A 22,604-nucleotide genomic window follows, 5' to 3' on the forward strand; every position below is an offset into this window, starting at 1 on the left:
TGTTCTATGTTTAACGAGGCCAGGACATCTTTTATTGTTGCCATATATTTTCTAGGTAGGCTCTTCATGAATATAACTAGAGGTTATATGAAGTGTTCACTGCAGAATATGTCTACTCATGAGAGGGAGTTAGACCAATTGAATGGAGGACATTGAAACATTCTCCTTCCCTTTCTCTTGCTCAAAGTAAATCTCTTTGTGTAAATTGTCAGGCAACAAAAATTACTCTCCTGTGTTAGCAATTGTGAAGTTAATGAATTCAAAACAATGATTGGCTGGCATTTATTATCATATTACACAGATTAGTCACCCTAATGTATAGATCAGGCATGCATAATTTATGCATTTAACCTGCAAGTCTGTCTTTTCTAGTGGCTTCACCTACACCAAACAAATTAGTAGCCTGCTAAGCCTTTTCTGTTGCAAATAGAACCTACCTTGCTAGAAATGGGGTCTTTGGTTGACAGTCAGGTTACCCCCTGTTCAAGCAAGGACCCTCACTCTAGTCAGGGTAAAAGAGAATCACCCTCAGCTAAGCCCTGTTTACCCCCTTGGTAGCTTTGCAGAGCAGTCTTAACTTCAGAGCGCTAGGTGTAAAGTATTTGTACCTACACACACAGTAACTTAATGAAAACACCACAAAATGACACAACACCGGTTTAGAAACATAGGAAATATTTATCTAAACAAAACAAGACCAAAACGACAAAAATCCGACATACACAAGTCAAGTTATGAATTTTTAGAGATTAAACTCAAAAATAGCGCTTAGAAACAAAAATGCTTCGATGAGATGTTAACACGGCTTCGTGACGGAGTCGTTCCCAACAAGCCGACACCAGCGGCGCTGGAAACGGAGTCGTGTAGACCCTCAAGTACAGTGCCTTTGGTGAAGAGTGAAAACAAGCCGATGCCCGAAGTCGGGGATCGCGGCGTATGTGCGAAACGTTGAATCCGTGCACTTCGAGCGGCGTCGGTCACGACGTGGTGCGGCGACTTCCACGGAGTCGCGGACTTCAGCAGGGCTGCTGCGGCGTCGGGGCTGCGAAGAGCGTCGCGTTCCAGCGAAGGTCACGGCGTCGGGTGCAGGCGGCGTTACCGGATTCAGCAGCGGCGTCGGTCCGGAGTCGGCCGAAGTCGATTTTCTTGGATTTCCACCAGCTTTCCTTTCAAGGGCCGAGGGACTGGATAGGGCACCACTTGTCAGAGCAGGAGTCTCTCCAGAGACTCCAGGTGCTGGCAGAGAGAAGTCTTTGCTGTCCCTGAGACTTCAAACAACAGGATGCAAGCTCTAACTCAAGCCCTTGGAGATTTCTTCACAAGATGGAAGGCACACAAAGTCCAGTCTTTGCCCTTTTACTCTGACAGAAGCAGCACTGCAGGAAAGCTCCACAAAGCACAGTCACAGGCAGGGCAGCACTTCTTCCTCAGCTATCAGCTCTTCTCCAGGCAGAGGTTCCTCTTGGTTCCAGAAGTGTTTCTAAAGTCTGTAGATTTGGGTGCCCTTCTTATACCCATTTTAGTCTTTGAAGTCACCTTTCTTCAAAGGGGACTCACACCTACTTGTGAAATCCTTCCTTGCCCAGGCAAGGCCTCAGACACACACCAGGGGGTTGGAGTCTGCATTGTCAGAGGCAGACACAGTTCTTTCAGATGAGAGTGACCACTCCACCCCTCCCTCCTAGCAGAGATGGCTAATCAGGAAATGCAGGTTACACCCCAGCTCCCTTTGTGTCACTGTCTAGTGTGAGGTGAAAAACAACCCAACTGTCAAACTGACCGGGACAGGGAATTCACAATCAAGGCAGAGTCACAGTATGGTTTAAGCAAGAAAATGCTCACTTTCTAAAAGTGGCATTTTCAAACGCACAATCTCAAAATCAACTTTACTAAAAGATGTATTTTTAAATTGTGAGTTCAGGGACCCCAAACTCCACATGTCCATCTACTCTCTAGGGGAATCTACGCTTTAATCATATTTAAAGGTAGCCCCCATATTATCCTATGAGAGAGACAGGCCTTGCAACAGTGAAAAACGAAGTTGGCAGTATTTCACTGTCAGGACATATAAACCACATTACTATATGTCCTACCTTATCCATACACTGCACCCTGCCCTTGGGGCTACCTAGGGCCTACCTTAGGGGTGCCTTACATGTAAGAAAAGGGAAGGTTTAGGCCTGGTAAGTGGGTACACTTGCCAAGTCGAATTTACAGTGTAAAAATACACACACAGACACTGCAGTGGCAGGTCTGAGACATGATTACAGGGTTACTTGTGTGGGTGGCACAACCAGTGCTGCAGGCCCACTAGTAACATTTGATTTACAGGCCCTGGGCACCTCTAGTGCGCTTTACTAGGGACTTAACAGTAAAACAAATATGCCAATCATGGAGAACCAATTAACCATACAATTTACGCAGAGAGCAAATGCACTTTAGCACTGGTTAGCAGTGGTAAAGTGCTCAGAGTTCAAAAACCAACAGCAACAGGTCAGAAAAAATAGGAGGCAGGAGGCAAAAAGATTGGGGATGACCCTGCATAAACTAAAAAGTCCAACATACCTTCTTCTGTATCAATCAGTCAACAGTTTATTCAGCGTGACCATAAAACAAAAAGACAAACATAAAAACAGAAACAGACTCACATAAAAACAAAAGGCCAATACAATTCACAGAGTCACTTAGGTCTTCTATAAGCAATACCAGTTATTACAACACAGACATTACTTCCTAGATCTTAAATGAAGTGCACATTTTAAAACCATTTTCATGCAGTACATTAACGTGTTATTGGGTAACATTTGAAGATATGAAAAGCCCTCTGCAGTTGGTAAAGTGTAAATACCGTGATAGTGTTTTAAGAAATTTTATTTGAGGGATTTTCAAACAGATTTCAAAAACCAGAAAATAACACAGTTTGCAGGGACTAATTGTTCTATTCACAGCATCAGAACATGATCAACCCTTTGGAGTAGATAAAAGATGGAGCATAAATCCCATTTCAAATCTGCACAAAGGATTGCACTCAAATAAAGGAGGCACAAGGCTCAAATAATATTGCAACCCTGGACTGGACATAGTGATACTGTGTGATCATGTTCTTTTCTAGAAGAGGCTCCATAAGCAAAAAAAAACATTTTTAACATGAGGTTAATAGGCCCTACGAATAACCCCTGAATTATCAAATAATTCTGGATGACCAATCATTTACAGACATTTTTAATATATGTTAGCTGAGGAAACCAATCTACTGTATCCTGACTTGAGCAATCATATATGCTATGAATTGACAGTTTAGCTGCATTTTTTGTTTCTGGAGACCCAGGGGATAGTTTTGTATAATATCCACCAGGTATTTTTGATCAAGTTCTTCATGATATTTTTAATGGTATGTTCCCTGTGGATGTCCAAGTATTCTTCTACAGAAAAGGTTTTTCACCTTTTTAAGGACACTGGTTCCTATTGTACCTCAAAGACCAGCCCTGCATGTTAGAACGGAAATGCATTTGATCATGTTAAATGTTTAAAATCCAGTTGAGAGGCGTACTGACTACTTTTTAGTAAAATAAAATATGCAAACTGCGAGCTCAATAATGTCATCCTGCACTTGTGAATTTGTTGTCACCAGTTAGCGGTGTTATAAAAGCAGGTGCTTATGTAAGAAAAATTAGTTACTTTTTTACTACATGCCCATCAACTGGAAAAACTCTTCACTTGGTAGACTTGGGACTAAACATATGTACAAAATACTTATTTAATTTTGTAAAAAGATCTAATTCATCTTGAAAAATACTATACCCAGAGAGCAGTCGCTTTAAAACCATTCTTGTCTGTAATGCTGTCAAACCTACCCTTTTTTTAGAATTTGTATGACTTCTTCTGAAAGATTGTCAAAGTTTTCCTCATACAGGCCCTAAAATGAGGAAATATTGGGCCTTTTGAAATATGACATTTTCGCTATTGGCTCTAATGAAGTATTAGAATTGACTCCCACATTAATTGAAGAATATGAATGCAGTGAGTTTTAACATCAGGGTTTCCAAAGGTAAATGACCATTTGTTATAGGATCATGATAAATTATCACTGTAGTTTTCAGATTCAGAATTTCAGCGATTATGATGACCCACTATCTGGCAACATCATGCACCACTCATTTACTGTACTACAGCGATTTTCTTTTACTGTTCAAACAACTCCGCTGATCTAGCCTTTTAATTTTAATATAGTACCGTTTGTACTCAGGGCATATTGTCAGTTCATTAATGTAATAGTAGAAGGATACAAAACGAGTTCGCTGCTTCAGAATCAAGTTAGCATTTGTTAAACAAGGCCCTTTTCTGCTAGTTCACATTCCATTGGCTTTATCTGGCATAGTTTGCAAACTAGCTGTGTATGACTATGAAGTCTCAACCATTTTTATTACTGTCTTTAGATCACCTCTTATCTTTCATTCTTTCTATGTTTGCTATTTTTCAACTAGAAACCATCTACCATTCTACACAACCACCCTCCCCCCCCCACCACCAATAAACCTAACCAGATCTCGGAATCTTGCATTAGTAACATATTGTTTGTGTTAGAGCAAGGAAATCTAACAGTGACTGACCTTAAGACTCTCTAGGCCCTAATTTCCCCATGCAGTCCCTCAGTTCTTCTGCATTACAATCTAACGTTAATGCTTGTTTTGGGTAAGATAGATATCCATTCTAAAAAACAGAAATCTCAGGCAGGTCTTCCTAAGGCCTGTCTAGATTGACATTTGTTTTTGTGCTGTCCTGAAATTTCTTCTTAGTTGCTAAGTTTCAGTACAGTTTTCTTCAAAAAACATATTTGTCATCAACAGTCTTTCTGAAGAACAAAATGTCCGCATTTTAAATGGGTCCGGATTGTTGGATAACCTGCGTTTCTGTGCTTGCTTTAAATGTTGAATAAGATTTCACATTCTCTGTCCTCTTCGGACAGTTTCAAATAACTTGCATGGGAATATTTGGCAGGAGAAGCCATCCGATACAGAAACAGTTGTCATTGCCTGTGCTCTCTCCAAAACTCTTTCAACCTGAAGTCTTGGAAGTTAATATTTTGGTTGTAGGTCGACTTCGATTTATAGATTTCTGGAGGGGGATTCTATGTGTCCTTGCACAATCTTGCTTTGATTTTGCAGCTTTCTCTGACTTAGTTTCTCTAATCAGACTGGCTGCTGCACCATCCATCCTCTGGTATTCTCACCCAATGTCAATTTAACTGTGAAACCTATTTTCAAAATCTTCAGCCTTTCGATGAAGCCTCCATATTGATTTATCTGTATTCTTCTGTCTGCTGCACCAGTACTCTTCAAATCTTCACATCTTGTGCTCAGTCATCATTGGTCTTTTGGAGAAAGTCTTGACAGCCTCATCATTCTCCCCTATCTGCATTTCAAAATCCCTAAGCTCTCTCTTTGTGATGTAATGCATTTGATTAGTTTTTTGCACCGTAAATAATAGTGTCTTCAAGATGTTTGCAGTAGGTTTATAGCTTCTCTCTCTCCTCTCTCCTTTCGCCATGGTCCTAGGATCTTGGTCACAAGTCTGCAAGTTTTTTTTTTTTGTGTTTTATGAGGAAATTATATATTAGGTGAGGTGGATTGAGGCACACCACAAAAAAAGGTGTTGTCCTGTTATGTCCTATAAAAGGTTTCAGTAATTTAAAACTGTGTTCAACCCTTGGGAGCTGTGGCACAGAACAGACAGGCTAACTTAGAGAAAATATGTAATACCAAAGCAGCTAAAACGTCCAAAACAGAGCCCCACTCCTATTTCTAAACACAGAGAAGCATTTAATGAGCAAAAATACACCAAAATGAAAAAAATCCAATACGAAGAAACAGTGATATGAATTTTTTAAAGATTTATGTTAAAATAGTGCCAAAAAGAGCTCAGCCCCAATGGTAGTCAATGATCGCAGTAGACTGGGACCTAGTCATGATCTTGATGGAGTGCTGGTCAGATACACCAACTAGGTTCGCCTCTGTCAGAGGTTTTACCTTGCCACTTAGTCATTTTTCTGGAAGTCAAAATCCTTGAACGGGGGCAAGGCAGCAGACTTTATCTGAAGAAGACTCTAGGATGCCAGGTACGCATTAGCCGAGGTCTCTGAGAAACCATCGGCTTTTCCAGGAAAAGCTCAGAGCAGGAAACCTTGAATTTCACCCTGTAGGAAGTCATCTCACTGGTCAGATGATTTTTGAGCTAAGAATTCTCCAGCAGGACAAGGTTGCAAGCTGTATCTGACGATGAGTTCCACAAGGCAGTATATCTTCTCGCCAACATCCCAGTGAAATGGATTTGCTGCTGTGAAGAAGTGCTGAGTGAGAGAGCAGCATTGGGCTTGGGATTTTGAAGACCAAAAATGTCCCAAGTATTTAGGAGTGGTAACAGACGTCCAGTTAGACACAGACAAAGGTCTCAGGACATTAGGTACAGCACTTGGGAGTCACGATTCACTACAGGAGAGGTCACCAACAAGGTCCAGGTCAGGTCAAGTTGGTACTGAACTGTTAGGGTCTTCAAGAAAAATTGTGTCTTACAGCTTGTTTTATAACTGTAGCCACAGGAGGAGGTTAGCCAACTGAACCTTGGTGTCCAAATCTTTGCCCTCGGTACATGTTGGAGTTGATCCAGCCATTCAGGTCTCCTCATAGGTCTCAAACCCCATATGCCGTCCTTCTTCTGTTCTTCCAGAGTCTAGAGTGTTCTAAAGAAGGTGTGTTGAGGTGCCAAATTTACGTTTGGCACTAGCTTGTCTGTGGGTGACTCCTGCTCCCTCCCAAACCAATACGGTAATAGTTTCCATGGGTCACACTACCCACATTTGCAGCAGTTCCTGTGTGTCTTACTGCAAACAACACCACAGTGCCCCTACTGACTAAAAGATGGAGAAACCATTCACCCTTTTGCAGAGCCTGCGAGCCCACCCATAAGTGTGGCAAGGGCAATGAGCAGCCTCTCCTCAGGTCACTTGAACCAGTACTAGGAACAGCTTTCCCCTACTGGGTTTGGTGCCAGCCGGGCTGAGGAAACAAAAGTTTACTTGCCCCAATTCTCACCCTACATTTACTTGTGAAAGAACAGGACCTTTGCAAGTTAATGAAGTCCTGAGTCCACCCAACCTGGTCTTCCTGCAGGGGAAGAAAAATATCTCCCCACACCAAGGCCATTGTTTCTGCTCTGGAAGCAGTTTCCACACATCATTAGGGTCAACCTCTAACAGGAGAGGTAGACTTCCCTGGGTGTGAAATTTGAATTTTCCAGCTTGGATCTTTTCCCACCAAAACCAACAGCTTGGGTAGGATCTCATCCCATGTCTAACCAACATATGGATGATTTCCTCTGATTTCCTCGGATATAGCCTGCAATCGTGCTCAGCTGGAAATTTTCAACTTCCATTTAAGAGACTCTCAAGGTAAAATCACCTATTAGGATGAACCTGGTTGGTTTATCTGACCTGAGCTCCAAAGTGATCAGTCTATAGTCATGCTTAGGTTATAGTCTACATGGCAATAGGCTATTAGTGGTGCTGGTTTTTTTTTAAATCATCTAAAAAATGTTCCCTGTTTCCCCTTATTGGGTTTATAATCTTTTTTGTGTACTAAATTTACACACTTTTTCTAATTTGCAACAGGATTTTTATTGTTGTCAGTGCTCATAAGGTAGTGGTTGAACAGTTGTAATCTGAGATACTGAAGTCAAGCTGCCTTTACTTCTCTTCTCATTACTTGCACTGTCTTGTACGTGCTTGGAAGATGATTCATCAGACAAGCCCAAAGGGTTGTGGAGATACCTTCTGTGCTCAGGTCCTCTCTAAACACTTCCCACAAGTGGGGAAGGAAGCCTGTAAACTAAGATGGCGAATGGGGAGTTCTATAGGTGATTTTCAGCTGTTTAAACTTTGTACTAAGCAATGACCCAGACTAATTCATTTCCACAGTCCTTAGACCCTGAACTTTGGAGATGTTGTCAGAGGATGCACCTGGGGTGGTGCCATCTCAGGGGTCTATCATCCAGAGGATGACTTGACTCTTGGATGTCAAGCTCCTGAGATTGGTAGTTTTGGATACTTCCTTCTGAAGAGATAGGCAGTCAGACACACTGAGGGACAGAGGCAGACAGCCAAGCAAGATCTGAAACCTGAAGCTATCAAGTGTAGGAAATTGGGTTGATTGTTGAGGAGGGTGTCAGGGAGAACCACTAAAGTCACAGAATTAACCTGTGCATAACCCTCTGGTAGCTTGGCAGAAAAGCAGTCAGGCTTAACTTAGAGGAAATGTGTAAAGTATTTATGCAACACACAAACAGCAATAAAGTGAAAATACAGCACAAGAAAACCCCCACACCAATTTACAAAAATAAAGTACATTTTAATAGAACTGGAAATATGCTATTTCAAATTAAAGAGTTAGGTATTAATAGTGTTAAAAGTACAAAGCGCAAACTGGTAATCTGGTTGCCCTGGACCGGGACAAAGTCACAAGTTCAGCTCAACTGCAATGGATGGCGGGCTGCATACAAGGTCTACATCAGGTCAGCTGAGAATTGTACCTTATGTCCTTGATGTGGTGCTATCCACGGTTCAGCGGCGGTTCCAAGGACTGATGCAGGGTCCGGCATTGAGCTGCACCACCGTTCATTGGTTTTGATGAGGAATTGCAAAAGCTGTGATGCGAGGTCCACCTCGAGTTGTGTTGCATTGCATCAGTTGTGATGAGGAGCTGTGAGGGCTGCATTAAGTCGCGTTACACTGCATCTATTGTGATGGGGACCACAGCTGGGCTGGCAGATAACTGTTATCCTCCCTTTCCAGGGTCCAGGACTGGAGAAGCACCATTTGGGGGTTTAGGACTCAAAGCAGGCAGAGTCCAGTTGCATGGCTCAAAATGGTTGGAGCCTTTTCTGTTCCTGAGGCTCTGATGAGGAGGCCAGCCAACTAACCATTGGAGTCACTCTGGTGGTCCAGGGATCAAGGTGCAGGTCTAGTATTTCCTACTCAGGCAGCGGAGAAGCATGGCAGCAGGAAAAGAACAGCAGGACAGTAGAGCTGTTCTTCTTTCAGCAGAGGAGCAGCGCAATCTTTCTTCTGAATCTTCCACAGGTCCAAAAGTGATCTGTAGAGTGGGTCTGAGGATCCAATGTCTATATCTTGTGCCCACTTTGAAGTGGGAGAAGCTTATGAAGTTTCACCCTGAAAAGGTGTCTGGAATCTTCTGCCTCCCTGTCCTAGTCTTAGTCTGTCTGGGGGCACAATAGGCTAGTGTGAAGACCTTTGTGTGTGAGCTGTGCCAGCCCCTTTGAAGTACAATTGTGGTAGGTGACTGCTCTTCCCACCCATCAAGTCAGAGATGATGCTCTCTGGAAGGACTATAGGTGAAGGCCAACTGCCAACTACTCTGTGTATTTGTGACCCCGGAACAGGCTACGAGCACCAAATAATTAGTATAAGAAAATGCAACTTTCTAAAAGAGACGTTTTCAAATGTATGACTTCAAATATGACTTTGCCAGTGGAGAGGAATTTAAATTATAATTCCTCAAACACCAAATATGACTTTCCTACTTGATCCCAATGAAAAGTTACCACTTATTAAATGTAACGAGCGAACCCAATGTTATCCTTTGGCAGAGGTAGGCTTTGCAGTAGTGAAAAACAAATGTAGGAATTTTCCACTACCAGGATATGTAAAATGTAAAAGTGCATGCCCAACATTTTAAATGTAATGCACACTGCCCTATGGGCTATGTAGGGGTCTATCCTAGGGCTGACATATGCATTAATAAAAGACTTTTGGACTTGGCTAAGGGGTTTTTGTTAAGTCAAATTGGCAGTTTAAAACTGCCGGCAGGCTGCCCTGGCAGGCCTGAAACACGTTTTACAGGGCTATGCACGTAGGTGGCACTATAATTGCTCCAGGCCCACTAGTGGCATTTAATTTACTGGACCTGGGTATAAGGATTACCACTTTACTAGGGACTTATAAGTACTTTAGATATGCCTTTTAGGTATAAGCCAATTGTACCATGATTTAGGGAGTAAGCGCAAGCACTTTAGCACTGGTTAACAGTGGTAAAGTGCATAGAGTTTTAAGGCCCCCAAAACAAATTCAGAACAATAGGAAGGTGAAGGCAAACTGTTTGTGGGAAGACCACCATGTGGCTGACAGGACTAAAGAAAGAGCAATCTTAACTAAAGCTGGATTCTGAAAGAGGCACAGCAAGCACAGGCACAGGAATATCTGCTCTCTCAGAATCAAAGTACAGGCTTTGGGAATGAACACCTCTATCACTTTTCCTGAAAATCAAAAAGGAAGGAGAGAAATTAAGTTTAAAACTCCTCTGTGGGAAGATCTTACTTAAAAGGAAGCTGCATCAAGATTAAGGTCAAATATGGAGGGACATAAGGAGAGAGGGAGGGGTGTGTTGACTGTAGACAAAAAAACTAAAATATTCCTTGTACCACAGATCCTTCTAAAGTATTAGTAATTATATTTGTATTTAATGTATTTATATTGCAAAACACCACCAGAAATAAATTTAAACATCACCTTCAAACCAAAATAATGTATGTCTGACAGTGCAGGGACAACGAAAAGCTGGAGTGGAGGAACTTGATATGAGTGAAGCTTGAGGTGATACTTGGAAGGAGTAGGTCTGGAGCAATATTTAGGCAAACAAAATACTACATTAGTGGGTATATACATGAGGAGCAATGATACAAAGTTACTTAAAGCAGATAACATTTATACTGCTGATGGATTTAGGAAATATGTTTTAGCTGTTTCCTGCTTTGATAGACCTTGGGTAGTTGATTTCAGAGGGCCATTTGTGCTACTTCCAATCATTTCCCACAGAGTCTGTTATTAAACCATTTGATGATGGCAATGTTTAGATACAGAGAAGGGCTAACTTACCAGTCACTCAAAAGTGCTTTACAAGGCAGTTTGGTATGTGGCCGTGGATGAGTTTCAAATTTAAGTTGAGCTATTTAACTGTATTCTGTGTTTCATCACTGAACTAGACTAACATACATGTGCATTGTATGCATTGTTTCTCACATCTACTATAATCATCACAACTTTGGACCTGATTTAGAGTTTGGTGGATGGGTACTTCAACACAAACATGACAGGATATCGGTCCATTAAACTTTAACGTAACAGATATCCCATCCTTATTACGAGTGCCACTGGATAAAATGTGCTTGAAGTAAGGCAATAGGGAAATCCGTTACGTTTGTGACGGACTACACGTCCGCCAAACTCTAAATCAGACCCTGTGTTTTGTATATCTTGCTATGCAGAACATAGGGGAAATATTGGCAATACCAATTATGGCGATGAACTTATGTTTAGGAATGACATTGGTTCCATTTATTTGAAAAGGACTGGATCTTGAGGTCAAGAGCTTTCAATCAAAAAGGATTAAAATTATGATATGCATAATAACAATAAGAAACTTTTAAAAGGAGGAAACAAATACTATCTAATTTTGTTAATCATTTAGCAAATCTAATTCGGCAATTTAGTAACCTGAACAAGGGATAACCTTACAAATTAGCAGGTCCATTTTATTATGTGCTGGATCAAGCACATGCGGGCAAAAAGGCAAAAAACACAAAAAGGACAAAAAATGGTAAGGTGTCACCATTTTAAAAGCTCGTTCAAGAGTCTTCTTTGGTCAGGGAAAAATCTCTAAGTCTCTGCAAGGCATTTCAAAGGGGCAAGTGTAGAGAGGATTATACCTCTCAGAGTCCAAGGGCTTCAGCAAGCAGGATGGGGTGGGGCAGACTGCTGTGACTCAGACCAAAGTCCAGTTGGGGAACGGTATATTAAAGTTCATAATGCAAAATGATTCATCCATCTATCACTCAATAGAATTCAAAAGGTGTAATTGTCCAATGGAAAGCAGTCATGAAACATAAACTGCAACATCGGTGTAGATTCCCAGGTTCATGAGAAAGGGCTTCCATCGCAGCTCATCCGTGAGGGTTGACACAGTCGTATACACAGTCCCTTCCACAGTTCCTGAATGTACTGCGCTCATGGTTAAATTCACAGACTTATTATGTGAAAAAAACCAATGGAATATCTATTTTCAAGCCACCATTCTTGCGCAATTGATGTCTCAAAAGAAAGTTCACGTTACCAAGAATGACTAAACATTTTCTGTACAGTCAGGAAAGAAGCCCTTGAAGGCCTCACTTAGGCTAAGGAAAGTTAATTAAAACAGCACATTCATTTATGCAATTAAGTCACACATAATATTCAAAATAATGATTTCAACATCACTTTGACAATACACTTTGTCAATATCCATGTTACCGTAAATTCAAAACAAAATAATTCTGCTAACCCATTCATGTGACTATGGCACAGAACTTCTTTTTCTACATTTGCATATAACTTTGAAAATGTTTTTCTTCAGAAAACTATTATTATTTTAAGGCAGACCGTTAATTAGCATCATGCACTACAACACAGAAACAAATTAATAGATTAAACATGAAGTTTAGAGGCTATACCACATCACTTCCAGCAAGCTATTCTACAGTGTATGCACATTAATATGGCTTTCAGTATGTCACTTTACAACTAAACTATTAGTACTTTGATCAACAAAATGCATAGCTTGTCATGTATAGATGAGCAATGTGACATAATCCTTCAGACTCAATCTGGCATCAGTTTTACAGCCATCAAACTGATGCCAGAGTGCTACAAGTTATCATGCTCCTTTGTGGCTCAAGTTCAATGACCAAATTATGGTGGGATCTACTTTTCTTTGGACAAGGCTCCTTTATTGTTTTGATAGTTTGTTTACAATAGGTGTTTTGAATTTATGATACACAGTTCCTAAAAGAAACGTTCAAACAATTAGTCTTTTTAGTCATGATGAAATTATCTGTTGGACCTGAAGATGTGACAAAGAGTAACTGATTTCTTAGTTGCATAACACATGTTGGGCAAAATGTTTTAGATCCTGAATACATAAATTTCCAATAAAGTACATCAAGTACATCAAGTTTTAAAGTACAATAATTAGATTTTTTTTTTATTGGAACCTCTTTATCTCAACAGCCTGTGCTTCTAAATTAAACTATAGAAAGTTAGTTTTCATTTGAGGCCCTCCGAGGATCAAACATATTTTTCACCTCATTCATTACTTGTACTTTTTGCTTCAATTTATGCCAGATGGGCACCCAAGAAGAATACAAGGCAGGCATGAATGGTTCTACTATTGTTTAAATGTATCCCAAACTGAACATAATTACATAGAAGTAAACCCATGCAACTGGGTTTTTACAGAAGGAGCTTATAGAAGGGGCAGCAGAAGTGTGTGTGCATGTGCATAATGTACACAGTTATAATCACAAGGTAGTGTTTCCTCATTTTCGAGGGGATGTGTCTCCATTCAAATGAGACAACATGCTTCCCCTAATCCCCTTGTCATAAAACTGACATGGGTGCCATGGAAAACAACCACAGGAGGAGTTCTGATTGTGTACATTACAGGCTGCAGTGATCAGTCAGTACATCTGCAAAAGTGTCCCATGGGATGGCGGAGTGAGGTTCAAGGGATACCCCAGGCATTACAATGCAATAGGTGCAGTCACACACTTCAACTACCTGCCCCATCTTCAAAATAATGGCAAGCTTTTTTGTAGTGAAAGAGGGAGCCACAGTTTCATATTGTGGTCTTGTATTTTACAGATGAGCTTTTCCCAGCTAAGGGTGCACCATGGTGTCAATTGGAAGAGTGTGCCCGTTATATGATTCAGCACCAGGTTTATACCTTTACCCTCCATGTGCCCTTCAATCCCTCCCCCTACCTCAGAGTCAATTTGAAAGTTCTAAATATCTTCTGCTGTGAATTTCGCAAATTACTGGGTCCTTTGCTGGTATAGATATGCTGGAACCTCATGCGAGGGATTTATTAATGACTAGAAAAGGGCATAAATACATCAAGAAGAAGCAGGACAAATTGCTGAACACTTGAGTCAGTCATTTAGTCTTTTTATGGAAATGAAAGAGGTTCTTCAAAGCAATATACAGCAGCGTCATAAGGGAACTGATTGTATGTATGCAGGGCGACCATAATACATCGCAGTTGCATGTTTTAGCCAAACATTATGTTTTTTTTGCTAATAATAAAGGTGAAAGAAACAACACCTGGAGTTGTAATCTGTATGCTGTCATTCCTTTTCCTGATTTTCTTTTTTCTTGCCACAATAGATCATGGTCGGAGAAGCTGTCCTCTACTGTTGTCTTTCAAAAAGAAAGAATGGGATAGGAGCAGAGGCCAACATTAACGCAGGAGGCTGCAACTTCAACTCTTTCCTTCGAAGAGCAGTTCGATTTATTGGTGGGTCTAAGGTGCTGAGAAAAATGGCAATTCAATCCAGCATGTATACCTGCGTGTTCTAGAGACGCAATATAAAGCTAAACATACAAATAGTTTAGAAATGCAAATTGTTTGTCTGCATCTTCTAAATATTTGAATACGATTACATTATTATCAAAAGGACTAGATGACTTTAAAAGAAGAAATTGTATATCACTTGCACGTCTCAGACAAAGACCAAACATATTGATAGCTCACCATAGCCTTGCCGTTTAAAGCAATAGAAGCTTCAAATTTATTTGGACATAATTAGCTAATGTTTTTCTTTTTTCTTCTAATTCAGTTTTAACAGTACCTTAATAAATTAAAAATGGTCTTAGTCTATTAATGTTCTGCCCTGTATTATTATGTAAAGTTTGCAACAGTTTACTGGCCTTATCATAGGAGGGGAATAATTAGAAACAATGCTCCAATTAAATTCTTACAGCGGTAAGAATAACATACTTTTTCTAGGTATGTTATTTGTATATCGATTCCTATGATGAATAAAGGCTAATATTAGATGGTCAATTTGTGTAAGAGGACAGAGGCAATGTTAAAAAGTTATGAAATATTGTTTAATTGTTTGTTAAACCTGAAATACTTGGTATGTCCTGCCCCAACCATTTTTCCTTCACCCTTCATGTTTTCTGAATATGTTTTTCTTGGCAATAGGACTCTGTGCACTTTACTACTGCTAACCTGTGTTGAAGTGCTTGCGTTCTCTCTCCCTAAAGCATAGTAAAATTGGACTTACCAGATGGACACAGCTAACTTCCTTATATGTCCCTACTATATTTATCAACACTCAGGGCCTGTAAATTAGTACCAACAAACATGATATTTCCTGAGCTGTATCACTTGATGTATTTCTCCCATCCAAATTTAACAATGTATATGACACCATCTCCATATTCTACCCTGAGAACTGAAAGTCCTAATATAACTCACAGTAATGAACCTAATTCTCATTTGTCTTCATTTTGTACAATCAGCATTTTTGATACAAAAAAGAATTAATGTAGGAATCGGCTAAATATTTCCAATCATGTAATGACAATGGATCAAGCCCTTCATCCTAAATCAAATTGCCACCATTTTCTATGCAGTTGATATCCTTATTGGAGAAGCTTACTTCTCAATCCCTTTCATTATATCACAGGGACTTGTAAGAATAACTAACTGCCTTCCTTGATTTGATAGAGTTTTTACTTTAAAATTACACTTAATAAAGCTTATATCTGCTATGAAGCTGTGATAAAAATTAGAGTCGCTCCCATATCATGAAAACTACAAACTTCATTTGTTTTTTCCCCACGAATCCAAGACTAAAAAGCATCTTACATTAATCAGTGTACATTAAATTGAGAAAAATGGGATTCATTTGCATGATGTTTTTCTGTGGTCTGCTTTGTGTGTAGTCGGGCTACAGTCATACTCAATGAATGGACTCCTACCATTAGTCCTTGATTATCTTCACCCCACAATGACACATGTAGGTCACCATCCTTCTTAAGGTGCATGTAATTGTAAACACCTGAATTTGGCCAGAAACATAACTGAAAAGTGCTGAAATTACAAGTGCAAATGGGCTGAAAACTGTGAAATTACATTGGGAATTGAATATATTATTCACAATGTATGCAGGCATCCTACATTTCTGAATGGGCTGTTTAAGTGAAAAGGTAGAATATCATGGTATACCTGCTTTTCCAAATGACTGAGAAATGTGGGATCAGGAATATTGGAGTGGGGATACTAATGTGTTTTTCCATCAGGAATCGTGGTAGAGCCTGTAAATGTCATATTGTGGAACCCTGAAGGATTCAAATATTTTTGGCACAGACACAAATTCCTGAAGCATATGTCAAAGAAAGATTTTTAAAGATTCACCCAGGCCAAATTTAGTTTTCACGCTAGAGGGAAAATGTACTTGGATATGTATAATGTGATTTACATATAGTGTTTATTTATAGACTTCAATTTTGGTAGTTCTGCCTTTTCATCTTCCTCTCATTCTGATAAGTTGTTTGCATTTTATTTTACGAAAAGGATAACTCAGGCTTAACGTTTTGCTTATAAAATTGGAAGAACATATTTAAAAATAAATTGAGAATATTTAAAACACATCAGAAAGCAGTGACATAACCTTGAAGAGTAGTCTAATTTGTTTTGTGAAAATAAAAAATCAGGGTGTGGCAAGGAGGCAAAGTTAAATACCAGAACGTGAAGAGATTGTGGGACATTTATTTAACCATTTCTCTTTTGGTGCTCATTACTACAACATTTCAAAAAGTAGTAGTTGATCTGAAAAATGTGGCCCCAATTCACAAATTAAAACTGGAATTTGCTTTTATAATTTTCCTCTGACATTTGTTCTGTTATTTTATGTGTATTTGTTAAGCACACTTTCACCCGCAAAGATATCCTGGCTATCCTATTTGGATAAAATTTAAAGCTCTTTTGCAATTCAAAAATATACCTAGTGGTACTCTTAGAAGGTCGTGACCATTGCATCATGTGTCCTTATTAATGCGAAAACTAATTATAAAAGCAGATGTTTCTTGTTATTTGTTTCTTTTTTCTCCTGTGGAAAAATATTTTCCCAATGGGAAATTCCTTCCACAGCCAATTTTGGAGTTTCCCGGCACATTTCTACCATGGAACTGGGTTTACTCCTTACATTGTGGAAGTTTACCTGTTTCTACTCTATGAATGGACTGCGAGTATGTGTGGGAATTACTGCACATTGTTGGGGTGCCCACAGACCTTCCAGTAATCTCTTCCATGGAATAACTACTTCTTGTTCATGGGAGCAAACTTATTCTCACCTGATATTAAAATGTTGGTTCAACATTATGGGGGTCATTCCGACGGAAACCACCCAAACACCGCCCTGCGGTCAAATGACCGCGGTGAGCATTTTGACTTCCCGCTGGGCCGGCGGGCGATCTTCAAAAGATCGCCCGCCGGCCCAGCGGGAAAGCCCCATCAAAGATGAAGCCTGCTCCGAATAGAGCCGGCGGATTTGCTGGGGTGCGACGGGTGCAGTTGCACCCGTCGCGATTTTCAGTTTCTGCTATGCAGACACTGAAAATCTTGTTGGGGCCCTGTTAGGGGGCCCCTGCAGTGCCCATGCCAGTAGCATGGGCACTGCAGGGGCCCCCAGGGGCCCCACGACACCCGTTCCCGCCAGCCTGGTTCTGGCGGTGAAAACCGCCAGAACCAGGCTGGCGGGAAGGGGGTCGGAATCCCCATGGCGGCGCTGCATGCAGCGCCGCCATGGAGGATTCCCTGGGGCAGGGGAAAACCGTCGGGAAACCGCTGGTTCCCCTTTTCTGACCGCGGCTTTACCGCCGCGGTCAGAATGCCCCGGAAGCACCGCCAGCCTGTTGGCGGTGCTTCCTCTGCCCTCTGCCCTGGCGGTGAGACACCGCCAGGGTCAGAATGAGGGCCTATGTGTGCCCAAATGGATTTGGGAGCATGTTTATAAATCAATATTTGCAAATACAAAAGGTGAATCTGACTTAGTAAACCTTAGCCATTTGTATGCTTAAATTGAAAGTATGTGCAAAAAAATGAATCAGGTACTTTGGTATCAGACCCATCTGTTCCTCATGATACCACTACTCATGCTTGCATCTTTCTGATTGAGTAAAAACATTCCAATTGTATCTTTTGTAGAGCAGTAGTGATCTAAGGCAATGGTTCTCAGTCTGTAGTCTGAGAACCACTGGGCTTCTGTGAGGATTTCTCAGCAAGTCTGTGGCAGTTTTACCAAATTAAACAAAATTAGCATTAAAAAACTAAAATTAAAAACGTATACAAATACAAATAAAAACTGAAAACTTTTTCCTATATTTTATTGTAAAATATTTCAGTGTTCAAGAATGTGTTTGGAGTATAGATGTTTTTATATTTTTGTGCAAATCATTTTGAGGTTCAAATCATAGAAACTGCTTAGGCTGGGGGTTTCCGACCTCTAATAATGACTCAGTAAGGGTCCCTGGATTGCAGTAATGATTAAGTGGGAGTCCACAGAAGTCAAAAGGTTAAGATCCACAGAGCTAAAGTATCCAAATGTAATGTTAAATACAGGATTCTGCCTGCACGTGTTGCTAAAATAAAAAAGGTGTGTGCATGTTATAATTAGGAGATTGTGTTACATATCTGTCTTCGTTTAAGAGATTATTGAAGAGTTGTGATCAAAGCAGAGGAATAAATCTCCTTTGTAATGTGCTCTGTGCAGGTTTTTCTCCAGTATATTTCATAAGATTGCCTTTTTTTGGACCATTTTTCCATAAAATGTAGGGCCTGATTTAGAGTTTGTCATAGGGGTTATTCCGTCCGCCAAAATCTAAATTCCATTTTCCCCTAGGGGATTTAGATTTTAACGGATGGGATATCCGTCACCATTTTGAAGGATTAACCCTTCATTAAATTCTAAGTCAGACCCCTGTGAGAAATATGAATGCTAATAAAAATCGACTGTATCCCGTCACTTTGCAGGAAAGAAAGACATGTAACTTTATATGTGAGAAATGATCTACTTCAGTGGCAACTGTGAGGAGCCAAAGTGCCTTTATACTTAATTTATAAATTTGATTTATTTTTTGACATTTTCATTAGAAGCAGCTTTACTCTAGCCATGTAGTATGGCTGTTGTGTAACATTTTCGTTGTCTTTCTCATCAGGTGTTCATATTTTCGGTCTCTGTTCCACTGCCCTCATTACCGACATTATACAACTTTCAACCGGATATCAGGCGCCATATTTCCTTACTGTATGCAAACCTAATTATACTTCTTTGAACATATCCTGCAAAGAAAATTCATACATTTTGGAAGACATTTGCTCAGGCTCAGATCCGGCTCTTATCAATTCTGGACGGTAAGATGTTAAACTGTATATATTTCTATTCCTATTTATAATTTTAAAACTGGTAGGGTAGATAAGCTTCCATAATGTGCTATGTTTCCAGCTGTGTAATTGAGATCTCCCAATATTTATAAAAGAACACAATCACTGAGTTACTATATTTAAGAAAGAAACTAGGGGGTCTGTCTACTAATAGTTCGGTGGGCACTTGCATGGCCTGCACAATTTAGCTTACACCTTCAAGTTATTATATATAGCCTAAATGAATTGGTTAAATGTTTTGCACCACTTTGTGCTGCTATGGGACACTTTGCATCATAGCAAACCCTTAGTAAACAATCCCCTAAGAGTCCATCTCTGCAAGGATCATATAATTGATCTTGGATAAGAACCCTCCTAGCTCCTGAAGTCTAGCTCAGAATCTGAAAGCACCTCATCCTCTTCATCCTTTAATATGGTTCAAGATCTTGAACTAACTCTTGCGATCCATGATATAGTGCCTTTGTCCCGTTTATTATCATGTACAGCTCTTAATTGCTCATCATGTAGGGATTAAATAACAGTGCTCTCAAAAGACACATAAAATACCTGAATCATACTCGCAAAAAAATACCAAGTGATTACTTATCATCATGTCCCTCAATCAAGCATCAGAGACCAGTGCTATGAGGCTTCACAGTGGTTGAGATGCACTTAGAAACTCCGAATAACAATAACAATGATAATGGTTTAGTCGGGTCTGATACTGGGCCCCTGCTTCATATGATGACCATTGCTATTTGTATAGTGAACTCAATTGCCTTTTATGGATTTGTGATATTACTGATATATATTGCACAGAGCATGCCTTTGAACCACAATTATTGATAGTATTAATTGACGATATTGAAAGCTAACAGGAGATGAACTGTGTAAATGCACTCATTAATAAGTTGTTTACTCATGTTTTAGTAATGATGCTCACTCAAAATTTTGGTTATTAGGAATAATCTCCAGTCAGAATGCAGTGGTTAAGTGACATTGATATTTTCAGCAGATGTTAACCACTGATAATTGCTAAACGTAGAAATATGTACTTAATTAAAAATGGGGAATGTGACTTAATAGCTAGCTTGCAACACAAGCATCATAAGGGCAATTGAGCAGTTCGCACCTGATTCCCAATCTCTAGCTATAAGCACACTCACAAGTCCTGTTAAAAGGAAACACAGAGGTGAACTGGCCCCTTCTGCTTTGTCTGTCACCTTCAAACTTTCACTCAAAATGCAGCTGGCCCCTTGGAGCAAAATCCTAGCCGTACTTCTTCTTTGTAGCTGATGGACTCCTTCCTCCTGCTTCTTAGGTCCAACCCCTGGAGCAAGGCTCTCAAGTCTGATTCTAAAGTCATTACTTTGACACTATGGGGACTGATTCAAAATGCCTCACTTGTTAGGCCATTGAAATGCAGTCATTTGTTTTTTCTACACGTTTTATTTCTTATGTAATTTGCTTTTCTTCATATAATAATATATTTTGAATACTAGTATCATGATTCAGGTTGCAAAACAATATTTGTGTATCACAGACAACATTTTTTCCTTCTGCTGCTTCAAGATTTATATATTGCCATTTAGAGAATGCATCAAATAATAGAGCTGTTTTTTTCACACATGACAGGGAAACAATTGAGGAATCTACTTAGAACTTGGTGGTGAGAAGAAGTACCCTCCCTCTTTCGGATGACAGGTGCTTCGTCTCTGCTCCAAGAGCAGCTCACAGCACCTGCCATTTTTGAAATGGCGTGGTTATAAATGCTGTTCAAAACATCTTCGGTGGCAGTAGCCCATGTCTGTCTCCCTTTGGACTGCTCTATGCACAGGTAGAGGGTGGCAACTCACATTACCCTCCCACTCTGGTGTTCCCAACTAATCCTTATAATTACCTTCGCGCACATCCCAGAGAAAAACATCCAAAATATTTATATGCTACCTCAATTTCGGACGCTACCAAGATTTCCCTGCATAGAAAAAGGTGCCTGGAGATTTTTAGGATTTCTCAGGCCCCAGTGTGCATGTTGCCCCATTATTTTGTCTGCCAGCAACGAGTTACACCAGGCGACTTAGCATGTTAACATAATGTTACTAGCACTGACACTCTAATCTCAGCCAACACACCATTTCCCTAAAAAGTTTACCTTTTATTCCCATTATTATGCTTTGCAAAGGCAAAATAATGTATTTCCATGATAAAGGAAATAGATGATGGCACCACTAAAATCACAATGTATATTATGATCCAACTGTATTAGGTACATTTCATGAATGTTTGCGGGTGCAATTTCGATGTGTTATTGTTATTTTTCTTTCCAAAGGTGCTAGTAGTGTCATTTATGATTTTCCCTAACCTATGAAAACTCCACTAAAAATGGGATATCAAACCTGGTTTGTATGTGAACATATATTCTTTATTAGCATTTGTGTATAATGTAACATAAGTAACACAGCGTAGGTGTATATCAATTCATAAATATAATTTGTGTGTTCTTCTTTGGCAGAAAGTCATTCCCTTCCCAGCATGCTACACTGGCAGCATTTGCAGCTGTGTACATTTCCGTAAGTAATTTAAATATTTAAACTTGTTTCACACAGATGAAAATGCAATAATAGATAATAATAATATACAATGAAATTATCCATCAATGATGAGCAATACGTCCGGAAACAATCTATATATATTTTTAAGATATTTATTAAAGATATTTATTAATCTTATTAGTGCCTGGAAAATAGAATGCATACATTTGGTAAGGTTACAATTAGTTGAGGAATCACATAAACAGATCTCTATGAACTCCCCCAGCGGGAGCAGCCCATATTACTATGTTGGCACTTTGTGCATTTTTTCTCTTTCATGGGAATGTTTGGTTTCTGTCTGGGGCATTGTATGAATGGGGTTCTTTCTTTAGCGAGTTGGGGACGGTGAAGTGGGATGAGGGGGGGGGGGAGTTTAGTTTGATCATAATTACCTGCAGAATGTGCTCCAATAGTGCTCTTTTGCATCACAGTCCTTGCAGGAGTTACAGCATAGAGTTGACAAAATGGATACATGAGTGTTAATACTTACCCCACTGTGGCTCCGCTTACTCTTTTGTTCTGAAATGTGAGGGGTCTGAACAACCCATAAAAACGACTAGACAGGTACTGGCTGATTTAGATTCTCACCATGTGCACATCGCTTTTCTTCAGGAAACGCATTTGTCAGACCATGCAGCAGGTGTGATGGGTACACAGTGGGCGGGATACCGCATGGCCTCTAACTACTCCATGTATGCTTGCG

The 22,604-nt window shown here is 40.0% G+C and overlaps 1 protein-coding gene across 1 annotated transcript in view; it reads left to right on the forward strand.

Moving 5' to 3' along the window:
• The window catches only part of PLPPR4 (phospholipid phosphatase related 4), a 250,656-nt gene that overhangs the window by 198,459 nt on the left and 29,593 nt on the right, over positions 1-22,604 (forward strand). The window contains exons 3-5 of the mRNA XM_069232140.1: positions 14,264-14,393; positions 19,106-19,301; positions 21,823-21,880. Coding sequence (XP_069088241.1) covers positions 14,264-14,393; positions 19,106-19,301; positions 21,823-21,880 — 384 coding nt within the window. The remainder of the gene's footprint in view (positions 1-14,263; positions 14,394-19,105; positions 19,302-21,822; positions 21,881-22,604) is intronic.

Source organism: Pleurodeles waltl, chromosome 4_2, assembly GCF_031143425.1.
Source record: "Pleurodeles waltl isolate 20211129_DDA chromosome 4_2, aPleWal1.hap1.20221129, whole genome shotgun sequence".
Taxonomy (NCBI): domain Eukaryota; kingdom Metazoa; phylum Chordata; class Amphibia; order Caudata; family Salamandridae; genus Pleurodeles; species Pleurodeles waltl.